This window comes from Epinephelus lanceolatus, chromosome 1, assembly GCF_041903045.1.
Source record: "Epinephelus lanceolatus isolate andai-2023 chromosome 1, ASM4190304v1, whole genome shotgun sequence".
NCBI lineage: Eukaryota > Metazoa > Chordata > Actinopteri > Perciformes > Serranidae > Epinephelus > Epinephelus lanceolatus.
Window position 1 is genome coordinate 39,177,842 of NC_135734.1, and position 23,192 is coordinate 39,201,033.

Genomic DNA, 23,192 nt, shown 5'->3' on the forward strand with positions numbered 1-23,192 from the left:
TTTGTGGCACTGCCTCAGCAGGAAATGCAGCAATGTCTCCATGAAAAACACCCACTCTTTGTGGCACCATCCTTGCAGGAAATGCAGCAATGTCGCCAAATAAGACAACTGCTTTTTGTGGCACTGTCCCAGCAGGAAACACAGCAATGTCTCCATGAGAAACACCCGCTTTAACTGGCACTGTCTGGCAGGAAATCAAGCGACGTCTCCAAACAAAACAACTGTTTTTTATGGCACTGCCCCAGCAGGAAATGCAGCAATGTCTCCATAAAACCACACGGTCTTGTGGAACTATTTTTCGTGGAAACACTGCGACAGGTTGCAAAAAGACAACCTGTTTGTTGGCAATAAAGCAGCTGGAAACACAGCAATGACTTGCTAAAAAACAACCTTTTTTTGTTTGATTGTTGGTCTCAAAACAGTGGTCTGCAGCTTGGCAGGCATCTCGACACACCATTCACCATCCCCTCCAACTCCCCCATGACTAAGTCAGCTCATATGCTACATTACATTACCTATAAAATAAAACATACAAATGTAACATGGTTTGCAGAAACATAGGATGCCAGCATTTCCTTTTGGCGACTGGGCAGGCACCAGAGCAAATAATGGACAAAAAAAAAATCCAATTGTTTAGTCATTTCATTGCTGACAGGTATCATTGCGACCTGAAAAAACAGGTGTGACTGCAGGTTGATTTCACATGCAAAAGGTATTTTCCAAACCAGCCTGCTTTAGTGTGATCATACAGTCATATAAGACTTGTCTTGCTTTTGTAGAAGCTACATTAAGGTAGGAAGAAAAGTACGTTTTCCTCGTTTCCAGGCATTTAAAGGAAGTATCTATGACTAAGAACTTCATTAAAAAATACCAAGCTTGTGCTGTTTTTATAGAAGCATTCAGATCATGTCCGCACCATCACCAGTTCCACCAAAGTCTGATCATTAACTCCTCTCACATCCACACTACAGCATCCACAGTGTTCACAAACAGCAGCGGCAGCAGCCCACCTTCTCCACCCCCCCCTTCCCTCTCACTCCCTCCTCTCTTTCTCTCTCTGGCCTGCTGCTCTGTCTGAGCCATTCAACACAGCACCACAGGATTATCCCTCACTCATTGAGAAACACACACACATACACGCAGTCTGCACAGTGCTCCCGGGCAGGAAGATCTCAGATCACAGATTAGTGCTTCTTGTCTCCTGCTCGGCACGCTGATGCTCCATCGCTCAGTCAGTCAGAGAGGACGGCAAGCAAAACTAAACGAACAGGAGGGGGAGACGAGGAGGAGAGGAAGAGAGGGGCTGACTGCTGGAGGAGTCCACGTGTCTCCTTTCTCCTAGCTGTAGCCTTAGCCGCTGTTAATGGAGGACTGGGGGTAAGCTTTTGTTGCTGTGGCGGGGGGCTGTGGTCTGCCTCTCTCCGGGTGTGTTGACGGTCTTTGTTTCTGGGTTTGACTCTCTTGACGTGTTGATGCTCCCGGCTCGCCTTGCTGCTGCGAGTTGTGGTGCTTTATGGTGCCACTTGCTTTAGAGGGACGGGGATTCCCAGTGATGCTCTTTTTAATCTGATTGTTTGTTTGTGAGGATGCAGATCTTTTGACCGAGACTGCAGGTTATACCGATGAAAGAGAAGGATAGTGAGGAGTGAATCAAAGCAGTGTGATGGTGACTAAACCTTTGAGGCTGCCAATGTTTTGGTTTGTGTGTGTGTATGTGTGTGGGTGGGTATTGTTTGTCTGGCTACAACGAATAACTCCCTAGACTCTGAATTAGACATACAGTCAGATTCATAGCATTATTCCTGTTTCAGTTTCGTCTCTACTTGTTGGCTTTAATTAAAAAAGTGGAAGAAGCTCCTCCATGGCTCTTTTCCTACACTACGATCAGCCTTTCTGCGAGCCAAGCAAAGGGCTCCCCTGAACAAAAGCCCCCTCTCGGCATGTAGCTAATAGATTAACCAAGCATGATAAACACCCACTCATGCCATGCTCCACGCTGCATCCGGCGGAGGCGTTTGTTTGGCCTGAAGCCGTTGGGATAGATCGCTGAGGATATTCCCCCCTCAATTAAGTTGATTTTTGGGGGATTTTGGAGTTTCCTTACACTTTCCTCTCTCATTTCATCTCTGCTCTTCATTGTCAAAAGTGTTGCTCCATCCATTGGTCCTCGGTTGACCCAAATACCCATGCAGCTCCTACCCCTCCCCCTGACCTCCTATCAAAACACATCACTGCCTTTTCTCTTTCTATTGTTTCATATATGCTCTTCTGCATCAAATCCGTCTTCTTCTGCAGCTTTGGCTCTGTGAGATTTTTTTGTTAATAATGAGACAATCATCAATGTCTAATCGGCCTTGGCCTCGGTTAGAGAAGGTCATTCAAAGAGACATAAATATACAGTACAGATAGTGTTCACCTGCAACAGTGTATCAGCGCTTCACAAAGTTTTGTGACAACTGAGATTTTGATTTTTATGTTGACTTGGAGCTAATCTCTGTCAACAGATATCTGCATATGTATGTGTGCAGAATCTGTGGGCAATAGGACAAGATTTTAGTACTGGTAGCGTTCTGATTTCCATTTGTAGTCTGAGCAGTAATGACTGACAAATTATGCCTGAGTAGAACACAGTGGGTGAAAAGCAATCTCAGAACCCATCTGCTACTGTCTGACACAATTTAGCTTTAGAAAAATAACCAAAATTATTGTCGTCAGACCGATGGCTGATGGGTTCCAAGTAATAATGTCAACGGTTAACCACAGAGAATATATTTGACCTGCTATTTAAGACGATCTGTAGGTTAATTTTGCTACTGCTCAGTTTACAGCACTGAGCTCCACCCAGGTCTAGTAGGAGCTAATGATAGCTATTGGTGCTGCTCAGTTGACGATTACCACTAGTAACACCATCCAGACCCAACAGTGCTGCTATGGAAACATGATAGCCATCCTCTGGTCTCCCGCCAGGTCACCCCAGTGAGTAGGTGGCTCAATTTTTAAGCCACAAACCCCCTTTAGCATTGTTAACTCGGCTTATGTTATCACTGTTAGCTTTGTTAGCACTGTTAGCAGTGTCAGCATGGCTAATGGTACTGACATACCTTAGTTAAACACCAATCAAATTAAGATTGCCAATATGTTATTTCCATGGCCTGGGAAAGTTCAATCAATATTCATGAACACGAGCTACTCTGTCTCAAACCTAGACACCAAGGAAGTAAGTGTCAAACTTGTGATGTCATAGGTCATAAATTCTGGAGCTGCTCCATAGACAATGAATGGGAGCCTGATTTTGTGGACCCACAGTGTTTTTTGTTTTTACCCAAATGAGCTTTATTCTACTGTAGTGTTCTCAGTTATGAAACAGAAAAGGTTCCCGTATACTCAGAACATTCCCCTGGGTGCTCTCAGTTTCATCCAGAGCATCTTCCCCAATTCATTGTCTATGGAGCAGCTCTAGACGTTATAATTGATGACATCACAATATTAAGTTTTAACACTCTAGTGTTTTGGATTTGGGAGAAAGTTGTTCCTGTTAGCTGGTATTTTTGGACTGTCTTACACCATGGGAGGAGCATGTATGAATTTTGAAAATTGAAGCATTCAACAATGCTAAAGGGGTTACATGGCTCAAAACGAAGCTGCCTACTCACCAGGGCGGCATGGGGAGAGACCAGAGATTTCCCAACATGTTTCTACAGCAGTGCTAGGGACCAAAATGTCCCCAGAAGTTCACTGCACAGCACACTGACTACTAAAAAAAACCCCACTGTTCGACTTGAGGCAGTCTCAGTTGACTGAGGGGTCTTTGACTGACGATTTGAATCCCTGACTTTGAAGGGGCAGCCCTAATCTTGTTTGTTCAATCTGTGCAAAAACTGAAGTAGAAAAACAACCAGTTGTGGTTTTATTAGATGAGGTTGCCAGTTCACCAACAGAGACTCCTGGAGGTTACAGCACCCAGCCAAGAAATAGTCTGGTACATAAACCCCTGTAACCCCTGATGTTTTAATACACTTCCTGAGACCGACCCGGTGCTGGTAGGACAGTTTTGTAACTTTTGGCCAAAGCTAGCTTGGCAGTTTCCCAGTGTTTCCAATCTTTATGCCAAGCTAAGCTACCTGGCTCCAGACTGTAGCTTCATATTTACAGCACAGACAGAGAACGGTATCAATCTTCTCATCTAACTCTCGTCTAACAGAATATTCGTCAGAGGTGAGATGACTTATTCTGAGCATATTTTTGTTTTATGAAGCACTGTGAGAGGAACGACCTCTCATATTGCAGCTGATGCATCATTACAGCATTAGAACAACACACCCTTATCAAATGCTTCCTCTGTATCATCTGTTTATTGATATTTTGTATTCCAGCAGAGGCTCAGTGAAACTTGTCAGCAGCTGCAGCTGGCATTTCATCGTGCTGATAACAGCATTGTCAAATAACTCTCTTTGTTGTTCTGTTGTAATCTGATGTTCATCACCCAGTTCATTTGCATCTTCACTTTGCATCTTATCTTGATCTGCATTTCTGTTCGTTGGTGTGTTTGTGTATTTTGTTTTTTGTGCCTAGCGCCTGCCTCAACTGCTCACATTCATTTCTTTTCTTCTATCTCCATAATAGTTTTGGGTTTTTTTTAATCTCAATGTTGTATCATTTAGTGATTTATGCTTGTGCAAATATCCAAAGTAAACAATATATCTGGGTTTTTGTTATCTATATCTGTTATATCAAAGTGGGGAAGTGCTGCTGAAAGTGAGGGTTGATTAAAACATCTGGCGAGGTCATGAGCAGGTGGGAAGCTCCAATATCCAAGACTTAAAGGAAAATATGGTATTTCTCAACCTGCGTCTTATTCTCATAACTGTGTCCATGTTGACTGTGCGTCATACTAACTTTTTCCAATGTAGTGATTCAGGAAACATCGAGCCTGGGAAAACAACATATATCTTCTGGCAAGTCATCTGGTTTCTTTCAAACTTGATCCCTGTGCAGACAGTTACAATAACTAATCCCGGGGGCGACTTGTTGTTGTTTTCCTTCGGTCAGACTCAAGAGACAAGTGTTTGAAATGGTATCTGTAAAACTGAAGTTTATTTGAATCTCTGTTTAGCTGATGATAACATTTACACTAAGATATGGTGATCATGTAAACAGGTTTTAATGTAAGCCCATCTTGAATGACAGCGGGAAACAAATCAAAACCAAATTAGACTAATTCCTGTTGTAAATCCTACTCTATTTTGTTTTATATTTTATTGCTCAATAAAGCACTTTGAATTACCCTTGTGTATGAAATGTGCTATACAAATAAATGCCTGGCCTTGACTAACATCTAACTGATTTTTTTATGCCTCCACAGCAGCGATAGCTGCGACCAGAGGCATTATGTTTTCGGGTTGTCCACACATCTGTCTGTCCATCTGTCCATCCCTTCCTTGTGAACGTGATATCTCAAAAACACCAAGACAGAATTTCTTCAAAGTCCACATCGACTCAGTGATAAACTGATTAGATTTTGGTGATCATAGATCAAAGGTCAAGGTCACTGTGACCTTGTCTCTCTCATTCTTGTGAACATGATCTCAAGAACACCTGGACTCAATGTCTTCAAATTTGGCACAAACATCCACGCGGATTCAACAATGAATTATTACATTTTGGTGGTCAAAGGTCACGGTCATTGTAACCTTGCATCCGTTCCATACTCCTGAATGCAATATCTCAAGAACACTTTGAGGGAATTTCTTCCAACTTGGCACAAACGTTCAATTTGAGTCAAGGATGACTTGATAAGACTTTGTTGGTCATAGGTCAAAGGTCAAGGTCACTGTGACCTTGCGTCCATCTCATTTTCGTGAACATGACATCTCAGGAACATCCTGAGAGACTGTGTCTATGTTACTGTATATTATAATATATTTACAAGGCAAGCTGGTCAAACAAATTGGCCTTGGTGGGATTAACAAAGTTGTCTGAGTCTAAGGTCATTGTGACCTTGCGTGACTCAAGAAGGCCTTGAGGGAAGTTCCTCAAGTTTGGCACAGTCTCTTGGACTCAAGAATGAACTGATAAGAATTTGGTGGTTGAAGGTCAAAGGTCAAGGTCACTGTGACCTCATGAAACATGTTTTTGGCCATAACTCATTCCTACGCTAAATATGACAGAATGTCACACAAATGTCTAACAGGATAAAATGATGAAGTGATGACAGTTTATATCCAAAAGGTCAAAGGTCAGCTGCACTGTGACATGATGATGTTCTGCAAAAACACTTTTCTGGCTGTTACATCATAACTCAGGAACAGAAGGTGAGACATTTGGTCAGATACTAGATTGGTGATACTTATCTTGAATCTGCACTCACTATATTGATCTTCTGTGCTGCCGGGGTGAAGATGCGCGTGAAGCCTCCATGTTTTCACATGAATTTAAACTGTAACTGCAAATTGAGTGTTGCGTGGAGGTATACAACCGCGAGGTGGTAATTCTAGTTTAAAAAGTTGTTTATTTTTTAAATGGACCTAAAAGTTACAGTCGGTCCAAGGGTTAGGGTCAGGAATCGGAGACTACGAACGATATTACAAGAGCAGAGGCTCTCTGTGATTAAGTTTTATGAAGCTGTAGTAAAATTCATTGGCAGCAGCTAATTACTTCTTACTTAAAGCCGATCATAATTTCAGTACGCTGTGTGAACATGTGGCAGTTTAACAGTCTAGTCCCTTTTTAAATTGCAGTGTGGGCTGTGAACTGAACCTGAACGTGTGGAGGTGAGTGTGGAGCTGATGAGGCTGCAGCAGCACCAGGAGGATGTTTTCAGACTGAATGTTAATGTCTTCACTGAGTTATTATGCTGAGGGTCTGCAGTCAGTGAGCCTTCTTATCCTGTGTTGTTTGGTTGTTATAATCACACGCTGTGCAGATACATGGACAGATTTGTAGGTAATGGGCTTCTGTACATAGACAAAAACTTGTGTTGCTTTTTTTGCGTTTCTCTGTAGTTGTCGTGTGTCTCTTGGTAGTTGTGGTCATGATGTGGTTCTTTGTGTTTGTTTTGCTTTCCTACCTGATCGTTTTGTTTCTGTTTGTGGTTATTTTGTGTCTCTTTATGGTTGTTATGCGTCTGTGGTTGTTTTGCTTCCTTCTTAGTTGTTCTGGGTCTCTTTGTGGTTGTTTTGTGTCTCTCTGTGGTCCCTTTGCATCCCTTCTTAATTGTTTTATGTCTCTTTGAATTTGTTTTGCTTCTCTTTGTGGTCATTTCGCTTCTTCTTGTGCCCATTTTGTGTCTCTTTGTGGTTGTTTTTGTGGTCGCTTTGCTTCTCTTTGTGGTCATTTTGTGTCTATGCGGTTGTTTTGTGTCTTTGCAGTTGTTTTGCTGTTCTCTGTGGTCAAGTTGTGTCTCTTTGTGGATGTTTTGTGTCTCTGTGATAATTTTGTCTCTTTTTGATTGTTTTGTTTCTTTTTGTAGTCATTTAGTGTCACTTTACTTTTCTTAATGGTTGTTTTGTGTCTCTTTTTGGACATTTTACATCTCTTTGTGGTTGTTTTGTGTCCCTGTGTTTGTTTTGCCTCTTTGCAGTTGTTTTGTTTCTTTTTGTGGTCATTTTTGTCACTTTGTGTCTCTTAATGGTTGTTTTGTTCCCGTTTGTGTCTCTTTGTGTTTTTTGTGTCCTTATATGGTTGTTTTGTTTTTGTTTGTGGTTATTTTGTGTCTCTTTGCGGCCGTTTTGCTTCTCTTCGTGGTCATTTTGTTCCTTTTTATGATAACTTTGCTGCTCTTCATGGCCAATTTGTTTCTTTTAATGGTTGTTTTTTTGTCGCTTTGTGGCTCTTTTTTTTGTGTTCCTTTGTGGTTGTTTTGCTTTTCATTTTGCATCTCTGTAACTGCTTTTATGTGCCTTTGCAGTCGGCAGATTGACTTTCCATCAAGAGCCCCTTGGACCCTTGTGTCTGTGCCCAATAGGCCTGTTCAGCAGTCCATTCATTGACGGATGGATGGATTGAAAAACAGATTGTTTCTCTCTTCCTTCCCTAATGTTGCACCCTAATTTCAAGACGTGTCATCATTAGCAGTCGCGTCACTGCTATTAATTTCTGCTGCAGCAGAAGGTGTTCCAGTGAGGTCTTGTGATAATGTTATTGACTAGAATGATGAAAGATTACTCTGCAATTAGGCGACAGTGTTCTGACAGAAGCTGTTATGATAATTACCAGCCAGTCATTACATCTCCTGACAAAGTCATCTCAGGGCAGCGGAGAGAGAAACAGCCAGAAGCAGTCTTATGGGGTTATAAAGGGGTTTGTGGTTTTGTACGTTCCTGATATCAGTGTGTGGAAAGTATTGTGCAAAATAAAATGCTCAGACATGCACTTTTGATTCCCCTGATAATCGCTGATAATCTTGTCAGCTGTAGTTTGGACTTTGTACAAATGTGTATTAGTGTATTCAGCTGTGTTATCTACAGGACCTTATTGCAAAGTTGTGATTGTTGTTAGAGCTGAAGCAACAGTTTGACTGACAGGACAGAAATGTATCAAGCACAAATACTTAATTTAATACTAATCTCTACATTTTATATAACTGTTTCTGGATTTCCATACACTTATTGGATCCAACTTGTCAGCTGTGAGAATTTTCTGCTGTCCCTTGTTTTATAACATTGTAAACTGAATATCTTTGGGTTTTGTATTGCTTCACAGGCAAAAAGGATTAATTTATGACGTCATCTGCAGATAATGAACATTCGTTTCCACCCTGAGACTATATTTCATAAATATAATCTGGCGGTGAATATGCCATGTACTTGTCAGCCGTAGAGTCACATTATCTATTCTTCTTTTAAAAAAGCAGCTTAATTTGTTATAATTCTTTGTGGTTAATAATCTCTTGCATAAACCTTCCATGAGCGCTGTCTTTTTCTTGTTACATAAGGATTTTGCATCTACTTTGAAATCCATGACACAACGTTTGTAGGCATTATATGAGCATGAACAAAGGATCTAGATTAAGATGCTGTGATCACATGAGCTGCAGGAATAAGCATTTAATCTGGAACAAAAAAAAGCTTGTTTTAAATCACAGCATCATAACTGCGTACTTTTCAGGCTGAACATGCAAAATGAATATTTTAGTGAAGTTAACCAGAGTATGTAGCAACATCTTTTGCAGCTAAAAACCATATTCATAATCAGTGTTTATGCGGCTGTTAGCACATCTCCCAATCTCTGTATTTACCTTCCTCTGTGCTCGTTGTCTCTTATAGTGCATGAGGAGCGTTACTCTGCTGCAGACCGCCACAGCCTGAAGCCATCCTGCCAAATCTGGAGACCATGTCTGGAGCATACGACGAGTCCGCCAGCCTGGAGGAGACCACAGACAGTTTCTGGGAGGTGAGACAGCAGGGCACAGTCTCTGACAGATTAAACCTAACCGAGAGCTGACAGTGACACCGCTCTGTGATGAACTCTCACTGAACCTGCTTCGTCTGGGAGGTGAGAGGAAAGATCTGAGGCCTCGTTTATCAACTGCGTAGCAACAGACTCACACATGAATGCTCAAATCGATGCATAGAATCAAATTTATCAATCGATTACTGAGCACCAGATCTCTGAGCCATGATGACAAACAGTTACATTTTAGCGCCGTTATCTCTAAATGAGTCAACTGAGCCAGCTATATCTTATATTTTGCAAATGTTAGAATAAGTGCAACAGTGAAAAACAAATTATTTACAACTCTGGTTCAGCCTGTAATGCGATTGCTCTCTCAGTATAACGATCAGGGACTCACAAATAATAACCAACTATTTTTTATCTCTGGGTGACACTGAGCTGACACTGATGGCTCTTTAGTGAGATGCAATTGCTGCAACTTCTGATACAGCTCTTATTAAAGATGACACTGTTTGCAGCATTTATCACCTTACCAACTGCCAAATAAAACAATTCAGCTGTAGCATGAATGTCATTTCTGTCTCACAACCTAATTGTTTTTGAAATTTGTCTTCTGTTCTTCCTCATTGTTCCGTTCCTAAATTAATTTGTCCCACACTTTGTTAGCTATCAGCCATTTAGCCTTTATTAATGGACCTGTTTGTGGAATAGAGGAATTTTTCATTGTTTATTTTGCATGTTAAATGCAAACTTTGTCATTCATGAAGACAGTCTTATGCACAGATTTAAGCATTTAGAAATGAGGCCTTTGAAATTAAGATAAGATAAGACAAGACAGAACTTAGATTGCTGTGAACAAAGTTAGAGGAGTGCAGTTGCGGGGGGGCTGGAGCCTATTCCAGCTGACATTGGGCAAAAGGCCAAAAAAATAAAATAGAATAAAATAAAATAAAATCTAAATTAAATTAAATTTAAAAAAAAAATACTGGTCCTGTCTTGGGTGGAACCAAATATTTGACACGTAAATGCAAAAGATTAAAAATAAAAAAATTAAAAATCAAAAAGGCTTATAGATGGATAAAGAATGATTCTTGTCACTGTATGGTTTTGTGACAACTCCTAAAATGCTTACAAAATATTCTTATAAAAAATATTTATACATGGATGATCGTAGGACTGCAAGTAAAAATACCTTCCATTATCCATCCATTAATATGATAATTACTTTTCTCAATTATTGATTCATTATTTAGTCAGAAAACAGGGAAAAATTACACATTTTTCTAAAGCCTCAGATGATGTCATATTGCTTATTTTTTCTGAACTCCCCAAATATCCAGATGACCATATAAGACAAAGAAAAGCAGCAAAATGACAACTGAGAAGCTGGAACTAACGTTTGTCCAGTGTGCTTAACTGATCATTTATCTGAATGGTGGCAGTTTATTATTATTATATTCATTGAATAAGTGATTTATTGTTTCAGCTCTATGACAGTATGTTGCTCTGAGTTTCTCCCACGCCAGCACAAACAGTCCTGAGTAATTTGAGCAACAAGTTCCCAGAAGTCCATCCATAATAGATGAGAGCTGGTTCACGTGTTCAAACTGGGAAAAAGTCTGACACGTTTAAAGCTACAGAAAATACTGACGATCACGTTGCTGCATGTTTAGATACAGTGTGTGTGATGGATGGACTCAGCCAGTATTTGAGACAGAAAAGACGCATCGTCACTTCAGGGTTTTATAATCCATTTCCTCTCCGTCTCGGCTGTGTTTTATCCTCATCGCGTCTCTCTGACCAGCAATCAGCTGGAGCAGCAAAGGTGCCTGTTTCCAGCACACAGTCACTACATCACAGCCACTCAGTGCTCTCCAGTAGAGCTGCTGCAGTGCTGCCTGCTGATCGCTGACTCGGCTGACTGAAGCAGAGGGCTGGTGTGGAATACAATCATCCGTCCCCCCAGCTGCTTCCATTTAGTCCATGTCTCACATTTGTTGAGAGTCATTTTCAGGATGAGTTATAGGTAAACACCTATTACACATTCAGTAAAGACACTGTTGTCTTTGTTTGTCTTTCACAAAGGTGTGATGTGAATGCAGTAATGTGGGATTTCAGCCTCTCTCCCTCTCTGTCTCACTCTATCGCTGGGCAAAGCTAACAGCTAACAGCTAACTCTGGGAGGTTGCTGCTACTGCGTCCACGGAGAGTTGTAAATTGTATGACATTAATCCACCCCCTGCTTCCAGAGCATAAGTCCACTAACACCAGTAGTCTCTTCCCTGCTGTTCCCTCCTGCCTTTTCAATGCATCACCTGCAGGCTGAGCTCCTTTTAAAGACGGCAGCTCACACAGTGATGCCCATACAGCAAAACAGAAGACAGCAGTTCTTTTAGTAGCATTAGTCAATTAAATGTCCAGCGTGTAGGATTAAGGAGCATATATTGGCAAAGAATTGAATATAATATAATAGGTAGGGCTTCTCTAGTGTGTGATCAACTGAAAATAAGCATCGTTGTGTTGTCATTACCTCAGAATGAGCCGTTTATATCTACATAGGGAGCAGGTCTTTGTCTACGGCAATCACCATGCTGCACCACCATGTTTCTACAACAGCCCAGAGCGGACAAACCAAACACTGGCTATAGACAGGACCCTTCATGAAACTGCGTCATTCAGTGTTTTTACCGGTTTAAATCACAGGGTTTGTTTATTTTAGAGAGGAGGAGACCACTGTCGATGATTCAGCTCCTGGTTACAACTTCCTGAACAATAAACACTCAAGGAAAACCAGCTAAAACCTGGAGAAGTTTTAGCTGGTTGCAATCTGCAATCCTCACCACCAGATGCCACTAAATCCCCATACATTTTACACACTGTTGCTTTAATTAATTAGTGAACTGACAGAAAATTAATTGGCAATTATCTTGATAATCAAACATCCCTCTGTGTTTGGACGCACACAGCAGACAAGGGAAAAACCCCCGATCAAAAAAAACTTTAATTGGAAAAATAAAAAAGATGCTTAATGCTAAGCTAAGCTAGTCACCTCCTGTCTCCAGTTTTGTACTTAACGCACTGATACAAGAGCGGTGTCGATCCTTTCGTAGTTGCAGTAAAAGAGCAGCTAAGCTTTTGTTCCACAGTGTCAACCTATTCCTTTAATACTATTTGATTACCTTAAGTAACTTGAGACTTTGGTCTTACGTCAGGTTGGTAACTACAAACGTACAGTGAAGCGGATTGATGATGGTCACCGGCTTTGCAATGACCTGATGAACTGCATCCAGGAGCGTGCCAAAATAGAGAAAGCCTACTCACAGCAGCTGACGGAGTGGTCCAAGAGATGGAGACAGCTGGTGGATAAAGGTGAGCGGAGGTTCACACTCATGTCATGCAAATTCAAGTATTGTTTGTCTATAAAATCTGCGTCCGTTTTTGTTTTGATCTAATGCGTCACGTGATGTCTCCCCCACCAGGGCCTCAGTACGGCACAGTAGAGCGAGCTTGGATGGGGGTGATGACGGAGGCGGAGAAGGTGAGCGAGCTTCACCAGGAAGTGAAAAACAATCTGATCAATGATGACTTTGAGAAGGTGAAGAACTGGCAGAAAGACTTGTACCACAAGCAGATGATGGGAGGATTCAAGGAAACCAAAGAGGCAGAGGAGGGTTTCAAGAAGGCCCAGAAGCCCTGGGCCAAAAAGCTAAAAGAGGTGAGGGAGCGTGGTTTTTATTTACACATTAGATGCAACCCTACTTTGTTTATGAAAAGTAATTATATGCTTGTTCATTTCATCTTGTTCCTTTAGCTCGAGGCTGCCAAGAAGTCCTACCACATGGCCTGCAAAGAGGAGAAGCTGGCGTCCACCAGAGAGGCCAACAGTAAGGGAGAGGCCTCTGTGACCGCTGACCAGCAGAAGAAGCTCCACGAGAAGGTGGACAAGTGCAAACAGGACTCACAGAAGGTGAGAGCGCACCGACTGCTGCTGCAGCTCTAACAGGCCTGTCGGTCATCATCATGCTTAAGTTGTTTCCCGCAATCAAGCTAAAAGCAAATCAACTCGCAGGCTATTTAAAGACGTGGAGCTGGGTGTGAGCGTTAGAGAGGCATCGTAGCTGGAGTCAGTGTAGCATTATTAATGTGTGACTGAATACAACACCTCCCCCACTACTCTGAGTGTTCAGTGTGTCTCGACCTTCACACTCTTGAACTATGATTCATTCTTGTGCTTGAATACACATTTATTGCACTTTCAGGGTTATTTGAGTTCACATCTGAACAGAACTGAAAAACAGGAACGTGCCATTAAAATATTAATTACCCCTGCGTTAGTGAGATATCGTATATGCTCGTGTGTGTGTGTGTCACCCAGGCCAAGGAGAAGTATGAGAAGGCTCTGGATGAGCTGAGTAAGTGCACTCCGCAGTACATGGAAAACATGGAGCAGGTGTTTGATCAGTGCCAGCAGTTTGAAGAGAAGAGGCTGAGCTTCCTCAGGGAGGTGCTGTTGGACGTCAAACGCCACCTCAACCTCACAGAAAACCAAAGGTCTGAGACATTTCTAAGTACAGTTACTATGACGAGACCCAACTATCAGATAATTGGTTCCCTGTACGCTAAATCCTTACCTCTCTCATCTTTTCACAGTTATGCTACAGTGTACAGAGAACTTGAACGCACCATCACATCATCCAGCCCGCAGGAAGATCTGAAGTGGTTCAGCAACACCCATGGCCCTGGCATGCACATGAACTGGCCACAGTTTGAGGTACAGAGATACAATTACAAGCTACAATTATAAGACTTTAAATCATCCCAAGAGGCCTGTAGCCTTCAGCTATATATACTGTCCAAACATTAAAGGACTCATTTTACATTTTGGGAAATACCCTTATTTGCATTGTTCCTGGGGGGTAGATGAAAAGATTAACACCCCACACGTGTGTATGGTAAATATGAGGCTACAGCTGCTTATTGTAGCTTAGCGTAGCATGAAGACTGACAGTAAGAGGAGATAGCTAGCCTGGCTCTGTCAAGTAATGTCTGCAGAGTGATGTTATCTACAGAAACACCTCTGCCTCTACTCTTAAACCCCTATATTCAGTTTATCAATGAGCCGTAAGGGTCATTACCAGTTACTCTATTTAGCATTACATCTTGTATGAAAAGGTTGGGTGGCCATCTCTAACAGTAAGACATGACAGGCACTGACTTTCATACATCACTTCTTTATATACTAGTCCAATAGTCATTAGTCAGCTTGTTTAATTGATTCCCTAATGCTTGAGGTCCTGCTTGCAAGCACTGATTTTGAAAATTTTGAGAAGCTGAATTTTGAGAGTCGACTGGTGCATCGCCTCATTTCGCCAGACCTAGGTCAAAAAGTTGCACAAGAACATACTGCAAAGACTACAGATGATTGGCCAACCAGCATGATCTTGTTTCATCAAGATTTAAACAAAGGTTGAATAAATGAATGAATGCTTTGTCTCATGTTTTGCAGGAATACAACCCAGACCTCACCCACAACATCTCAAAGAAAGAAAAGTCAAAGAAAGCCAATGATGGAGTCATGCTGACCAACGTCACCACAGCAGTAGATCACGCTCAGGCTGGAGACCGGGGAAGGTGAGATTATAATCATCAGTTTATCTTTGCATAGTTATACTGTATCTGGTATTAATTATATCATTTTCTATGTAAATTCAGTTTTATTTCCAAGCACAAATAAGTAACTTTTGTCATCTTTTAATCAACTGCTGTAGCTGTAATAATAGTAATAGCGACATTAGAACGAGCAGTATAGTATAAATGCTTTACAACAATAAATAAAGAAAAACAATTTCCCAGTAGGACTGAAAATTAACTTTCTGTTCAAATGTCTGATGTTCAGTGTCAGCAGCTACGAGAAGAATCAGGCATACACAGCCTCCACGGAGTGGTCGGACGAGGACCAGACAGCCCCGAACTCAGGCAACGACACCAACGGAGGGACAAACCCCTTCGAGGAAGAAGTGAGCAAAGGCGTGAGGGTGAGAGCGCTGTATGACTACGAAGGCCAAGAGCAGGACGAGCTCAGCTTCAAAGCAGGTGAGTGTGATGCCTGGTGATAAAACAGTGACTCCCAGTATGTTCCTGCTGCTATACTGTCAGTATGGTATATCATATAAAAATAATACTCCATTGAAAAATCGGTAGTTCCTGTAGAAACTAGTAGCTCAGTACCACAAAGTTTCATATTGCATGGATTCACTGAAACAAATTCCTGTCAGCTATGCTGCTTTATGGCAGTTAATACATGACCTTTGAGTGGAATCACTCCTCTCTTGAAACTCTCAGCAAGAAAGCAATTATGGATATTTCCCAAAGTGTTAAACTCATACAAACTCCACAAAGATGGGTACCAATATAAAATTAGATTTTATTCACACTGACCATCAAGTTTAAGAGCTGATGATTGAGTGGAGTACACTGAAGAGGTGGTTTTCAAAATGTCTTTGGATATCTTGATACTTTGTTTTTGTCACGAAACCATCACCATCCTAAATCACTGCAGTCTTCCACACTACTTAGGCCAACATGTTTTTTCAAGAAGATTGTTCCTTTAAAGTTCTTGTTGACAGCCATCAGATTGGTGTTAAAGGGACAGTTCATCCCAAATAAAAAATACACATTTTTCCTCTCACCTGTAGTGCTGTTTATCAATCTAATTTGTTTTGGCTTGAGTTGAGTAGTGTTGGAGATATCAGCTGTAGAGATGTCTGCCTTCTCCGGAATATAATGGAACTAGATGGCACTCAGCTTGTGGTGCTCAAAGCGCCAAAAAATACATTTGAAAAAGTCAACATCATGACGCTTACTCAAGATAATCCACAGACCTTGTTGTGAGCAGTTTCATGTAGGAACTATTTTCTTTTAACTTAACTAAACCCGCCAACCATATCACCACACAGAAGGAGGTGTGCATCTACTCATGGACGAGAGGCTTTTGCTTGTGACAGTGTGAGATGTAAATATTAATGGCATCCTCTTCAGCAGTAGCATCTACTGCTAGCTCAGTGGTGCTAGGTGAGCTAGCAGTAGATGCACACTTCCTTCTGCACTGTGACACAGTTGGCAGGTGTAGTTTGGTAGAGAGAAAATAGTTCCTACATGAAACTGCTCACAACAAGGTCTGTGGATTATCTTGCGTAATCAAGTCATGGTTTCTGGAAAGAGACATTGCTGTTGAGTTTTTCAAATGTATTTTTTGGCATGTATGGGGCCCAGGCTATTGTTTGAGCACCCTCTATTGGCTATACATTAGACCTTATGTGTTGGGAGGAAACGCCATTCATGGCTGGCATAAGATGTAGTTTCATTAGTGTTTCTCAGACCCTGATAAAGACCCAAGGTGGATTTGTGTTGGTCAGTTAGAGTACCTACGCTCGAAGAATTAGTATACAATATGAGACCACTTGATCTCATGACGAAGTGCCTTGGTTTTTTTTCCATGGTTGTCTCCATTGATTTGAGATGCCTGGATCTTGTTTTTTGTATTTTTTGAGTGCTTTCACCACAAGCAGAGTGCCATCTAGTTGCATTATTTTCAAGAGAAGGCAGACATCCCTATGGCCCATATCTCCAACACTCTGCAACTCACACCAAAACAGTCTAGATAAATAAACTGCACTACAGGTAAGAGGAGGAAATATATTTTGATTTTGGGGTGAGCTGTCCCTTGAACACTGAGTCTGTTGCATTCTTCCGAATCGTTTTTCATTCATTTCTGTCTCCTTTGATCGATGAAGGGGACGAGCTGACGAAGCTGGAGGAGGAGGACGAACAGGGCTGGTGTAAAGGGCGTCTAGACAACGGCCAGCTGGGTCTGTACCCGGCCAATTACGTGGAGCCGATTTAGCCATTCCAGCGAAGGACGCTTGTCTCGTCGGAGGGCAAACCCAGACTGAACCGTCCGGTCATAACTGCACATTGCCAGAGACTTGAAAGCAAAGCTTCCTCTCTCCACTGGGCACAGTGAGCTGTCTTCATCTTGGCACTCATCATAGAGAAGACTCGTTCAGGATCACATCATCGTCATCAAAATACTGCAAATGCAGCAGAAATATTTTAGTCTCTTTTGTGTGTAGCTGTGTTTGATTTCAGACGTGATGCTAACATGCCATACAGTATGTTCTCTCATCATAACACTGATATGGTATCGTCAGTTGTGCCTGGATAGCGAGATGAGCTATGCATTGTGCATTTCATGTATATATTTTAATCTTTTTTTTTTTACAGTCTGGACGCTTGTACAGTTTTTTTTTGTCTCATTGAATACAGTGTTTTCTTTGTGAAATATTTACGTGTTCAGCATTAAAGGAATAGTTCGACATTTTGGGGAATGTCAAACACCGCACGACTTTACAAGCAATTTCACTGTTGCAGACAAATTTCCAATGTTGAGATGAAATCATGAGAGTTTTGCTACAGTTGTGGCGAGCTCCCGTGATCTCAATCGTTTGGTGTGAGGTATTAGAAAACTCGGCCCGAGCTGTCTTAAGCCGTTCTTTTTCTCATCTTGATGTTCTGATAAAATCATCGTTTAATATTATTATCAGTTTTTAGTCTTGGCTCATGTAAATATTTAAGTCAGCAACCAATAGCTGCGATCTCTCCAGCTCCAAACAGGGAACAGCAAACTGGGTAGACAGTAAACATGGAGGGGACTCCAGGGAGGCATAAGATTCTGATTAAGTCTCAGTTCTCTTGGGCTACATCCACACTAGTACATTTTAGACTACTAGTACGCATAACTATTGTTAAGTTTACACTGCGTCCACACCGCTTCAGCGTTTTGGAAACACTAAATCTGAGACCTTTGAGCACGCCGTCGACCCCAATGTAGTCTGAAAACTTCATGGTTGCATTTTAGTCTGGATGGGTGAAAACAATGACGTTGAAACCTACGTTTGCTTCCTGACTGGGTCTTATCAGTCACGACATGTCAAGTTAAAACATTATAGCTTGGTCTACATATCTTTTGTGATTTCATCTTTCCATGGCTTCCTCTGGTGATGGATGATGCTCCAGGCACTGCTCTGATATATGGCCGTATTTGCTTTGTAACACCTCCCAATCTGTTTCCCGCTGCCTTTACCATCTTATACTTATACATTCAGTAAGTGTTCTGACCCATCATTGGTCCAAGCTAAGAAATCTTAGTACTTTTTGCCATCTCCGTGGTATTATCCGAGAGTAGACAATCTGCTTCCTGTTTACACCAGTATGCACATGCCCAGTGTTTGTCAATGGTCATGAAACATACGTTTTCAGGTGTGTTAATATAGGCGGAGATTAATTCTGAAACGGTGCTAAAATGCTCATGTGTACGGAGATTGTTCTTGTTTTAAAACGCTGTCATAAAATGAAAAACAGAAGGTGAGGTGTGGATGTTGCCTTGGATTGTTGAGAAGGAGGAGAAACACGAGTGCCTCTCTGATGTGTCCTCCCATTTGTAGCATGGCAGAATAGAGAACGAAAAAGTGGACAGAAATTGTTGAAGCCCTGTCTTTGAAAAGTCTTTTGAAGAATAAAGTCAGACACCCCCTCACATCTAAAGACAATGTGTCATAAACATTGTCTTTAGATGTGAGAGGGTGTCTGACTTTAGTCCTTTAAAAGTATTTTCAAAGGCTTTGAAAGTGTCTGTGGTAGGCATTAGATGTGAAGGTCCGTACCAGTCATGTTTGTACTGTAAATATAAAGCTAGAGGCAGTCCCAGGTTAGCTTATCTTAGTATAAAGTGGAAACAGCTTTCCTGTCTCTGTCTAAAGGAAACAAAATCCACCTACAAGCACCTCTAAAGCTCAACGATTAACAACTTCTATCTCCTTTGTGTAATCCAGAGAGGGGGAGGCTCACAGGGTCAGACTTTGAAAACGCCTGGTTTAATCCACGCAGAGTTGAAGTGAATGGACTATATGCTGCAGATAGGAGAGTCAAAAAGAGTTACAGCACAAAACTCCCTATAAGATCACAACTTTTCATTTTTTGCACAGATTAAGTGAGCTTTGCAGACAGAGACAGGCGATCTAATTTCCCCCTGCTTCTTCATGTCTTTATGCTAAGCTAAGCTAAGCTAACCAGCTGCTGGTGCACAAACACAAGAGTGATACTAAACTTCTCCTCTAAGGGCACAGTCACACATGCACAAAATTATCATTGGCAAATATACTCCTGTTCACTTCATTCAAGAGAATAAAAGATTTGCCTCCAGTGGCAAAGCAAATTCACATCTTTGAACCACGTTGAGTTCAACTTCAGTGATCTTTGACCGGCGAAGTCACAGCCTCAACCAATAGCAGAGAAGAGTATGTGGAGAAGACATTAGCCCCTGTTACACTGCCTCTTCAAGGCGGTTATTCTGTAAAGAAGGTACAATCGCAGAATGGGAGGACAGAGTTTTCTCGCCTTTAACCTGGCGGCAGAGGTAGTAACAGCGCCGAAATGACCTCATTATTAACAGGATGGCCGGCAAGATGGCATCATGGGTGGCACAGGTGTGACAATTTAATGACGTGTTATGTGTGCAGCCCACCGTGGGAGATTTAAAAAGCAGCTGTTAGCAGTTAGCAGCTAACTTAAGACTTAAGGAGGAGGAACAATGGCCAAAAATGCCCACAAATGGAGAAAACAATGAGATTCAGGAGCTCCTTACAGGGATGGTAAATGATTGGTATAACCATGTTAATGCCACTGTTATTGCTGATAAAGTGCTGCCGAAGCATATGTTGTATGTCACACTAGACGTTGACGCTGTTGTGTTACATTTCACGCCCGTCACATCTCTTTCATTCCACGATGCTGTTATGCTATCTAAGGGTGCTTTCACACCTTCCCTGTTTGGTCAGTTCAATCAAACTCAAGTTCGTTTGCTCCCAAAGTGCGGTTCGTTTGGGCAGGTGTGAACACAGCAATCATACTCGGGTGCGCACCAAAACAACCGGACCGAGACCTTCATGAAGAGGTGGTCTTGGTCTGGTTACAAATGAACTCTGGTGCAGTTTGTTTAGGGTGAGAACGTGTTCTGACCTCGACCTGAACCAACTGCAGTCACATGACACATCGTTTGGGTTAAACCACATGGAAATTCTGACCAATCAAGAGCAGTTTTCTCTCGCAGGCACTGAATCTGGTCGGCTTGTAAATGCTGCCGTGAGAACACGAACCAACTCTAGGCAATTATGTAACTTTGTAACAAAATTAATCTCTGATTCAGAACAAAAAAAGCGAACTCTAAGTCTGAAAGCACCCTAAAATCACACACTGGAGCGCCGTGATGCCACTGTCATTGGGATCTGTGTAAAAATGTAAAGACATCATGAAGATGGGACTTCGTAGCAACCCTATAGTGCGATCTCTGTGTAAAAAGGGCTATCGATTGTTGCCGTGTCAACCCTATCTATTAGCAAGCTAGCTAACATTAGCTAGCAAGTTAATTTTCAGTGTGCATCACATCAGGCACTGCCCACATTTAGGATGAATATCACCTCAGCAGGCGATGGTCATTGGCATGCATTGCTCATGTGTGGCCGTGCCCTTACTCTGCATAAAATATATATATATATATGTCAAACTATTCCTTTAATGCATTTAGTTGTTTTCCTGCTGCACTCCACAGCATGTCACTGAATTAGCATTCTGAGCGGAGATAAAAGACAGCTCACCATCAGTAAAGTAAACACACACAAAGTCACTCAGCAGAGCTTGTCTTTGAAATGGAAATATGTACTCTACCAAACAGTGCAAGAATTGTTTACATTAACCTCGCTGTCCCACCTGTCACTGACAAGGTGCCTGTTATAACCATTACATTGCAGTTAGTGTCTCCTCCTCCCGTCTTTACGTGCAGACTGTGTTAATAACCCCGACGCCATGAACAAAACCTGCCTGGAAAACAGCTTAATTTAAACAACAAAGGTTTTATTTATTTTTATCTGCAGTTAATGCGACTTGTTTACTCTGAGTGAATGTCAGTGACTCCGCTTCCTGTTCTTATCTCTGTGATTATGTGCATGCTGATGCTCCCACACACTGTTTACCGCTCTGATCTGAACTGATCCAGTGCATGGCCTCACTTTGTTCCCACCAAATTATTGACAGTTTCTTGATCAAATTAAAACTCCTATCAGGATGATGATGATAATTTGCATTGCGTAACATAGTCTGATTGGTCTATTTTACTGCAGACTGTGTTAAATATACACGTCTTTATAGTTTAATGTTTTAATCAGAAGACTTTATACAGACAAAGAGCAGGAGTGCATGTGGCAGGACAGTACATGTTGATTGGTTTGTTGCTCCTGGTAACCACAGGTGAAAACGACACCTTTGTCTGTGAGGAAGGTGGGTGTAGTCTTACTGACGCAGACAGAGAAGGCTGCGATGAGTGAAAAAAAGCAGAAAGAGGATCCGTCTCTGAAAAATTAATGAGACATTTTCCTTTTTCTGCTGCATGAGAGAAGTTCATTTTTATAAGATCCAGGAGGGAAATGTCTCTCGTACTGCGTTTGTGCTTCTGTATGCTTTTTAAAAAAAATGTAGCTCCTTGTAAAGCACTGGGCTCAGATGGGGTGACATTAATATTGCCTTACTACAATCCTCCACCCTGCCACTCCAAAGACTCTCAACCATCATGTTTAACAAAGTGAGCTCACTTCCACAGAATCTGACTCCTGCTTCTCCAGCTCAGTTTACACCGACACCACATGCAGGCCCTCTTTGTCTGACTGAAGATGATGTGAATTTAAAGACTTCAGACTGTATTTGAAGCAGAATGGGACTGTTAACAAGTGTACTTTACAAGTGTGTAAAAGCTACGACTGCAGCGTCCACTGTGAAACTGTGATACACTGGAAGACGGTATATTTAAAAAGAAATACTCAAATGCTTCTTTCTTTTCTGTCTGGAAACATTGATCTGCAGTATTGAGGAAAACTTTTCAGAGGGCTTTCTCTCTTTCTTTTTTTTAGCATAGTGCTGTAATTTCCAAACTGTAGTGCCTGTTCATCTGCATACGCAAAAATAAAAGATGTCATCTGAGAACTCTGAAGCACATACGAGACTCTGTGAGAAACAAATGTGGAGCAAATGTTTATGTTTCAGCACGATACTGTTAAAAAAAGTGGTATAAGTATTCAGATCCTCAAGTAAAAATAGAAATACACTGTAAAAATGCTCCATTACAAGTACAAGTCTTCTTGTAGGTTTCGACAATCGGTCGGTGCCTCCTTTCCAGCATCTTGGAATAAACTTTCCCAGGGAGGCTGAGCAGTGTGATACCCTGATAATTGGAGCACACACTCTGGTTCCTTGTTTTTTTAAAGAAATAATTTCATGAAAAAGTTTGTGTGAATATTGTATATATCTGGACTCACACAGTCCCGAGAAGAGCTCTAATCAGCTAATTAATTCAAAACACCCTCGAAGGTTTCCTGAGCCTTTAATCTCTCAGTCTGGTTCAGTACACACAACCACATCATGGGGAAGACTGCGGATGTCCAGAAGACACTCATCGACACTCCACAAGAAGGGTAACCCACAGAAGGTCATGACAGAAAGGGCTGGCTGTTTCCAGTGGTCTTGGTAGTCCAATGTCCTCTTTTCAGATGAAAGTTAATTTTGCATTTCATTTAGAAATCAAGGTCCCAGAATCTGGAGAAAGAGTGGAGAAGCACATAATCCATGTTGCTTGAAGTCCAGTGATGATTTAGGGTGGCATGTCATCTGCTGGTGTTGGTCCACTGTGTTTTATC

General features: G+C 41.7%; 1 protein-coding gene across 6 annotated transcripts in view; it reads left to right on the forward strand.

The window, feature by feature from the left end:
* Positions 1-22,482, forward strand: part of pacsin1b (protein kinase C and casein kinase substrate in neurons 1b) — a 40,913-nt gene extending 18,431 nt beyond the window's left edge. For 5 of the 6 annotated variants that reach the window (XM_033626890.2, XM_033626891.2, XM_078170287.1 and 2 more), the window contains exons 2-10: positions 9,264-9,390; positions 12,606-12,762; positions 12,873-13,108; positions 13,205-13,360; positions 13,769-13,944; positions 14,044-14,164; positions 14,900-15,024; positions 15,290-15,486; positions 17,187-22,482. In XM_033626890.2, the coding sequence (XP_033482781.1) occupies positions 9,331-9,390; positions 12,606-12,762; positions 12,873-13,108; positions 13,205-13,360; positions 13,769-13,944; positions 14,044-14,164; positions 14,900-15,024; positions 15,290-15,486; positions 17,187-17,296 (1,338 nt within the window). In that variant the 5' untranslated portion in view covers positions 9,264-9,330 and the 3' untranslated portion in view covers positions 17,297-22,482. Of the gene's footprint in view, positions 1-1,087; positions 1,378-9,263; positions 9,391-12,605; positions 12,763-12,872; positions 13,109-13,204; positions 13,361-13,768; positions 13,945-14,043; positions 14,165-14,899; positions 15,025-15,289; positions 15,487-17,186 lie in introns of those variants that run through there. The other variant, XM_033626889.2, reaches the window with a different exon arrangement.
* The last annotated feature ends 710 nt before the right edge of the window (positions 22,483-23,192 follow it).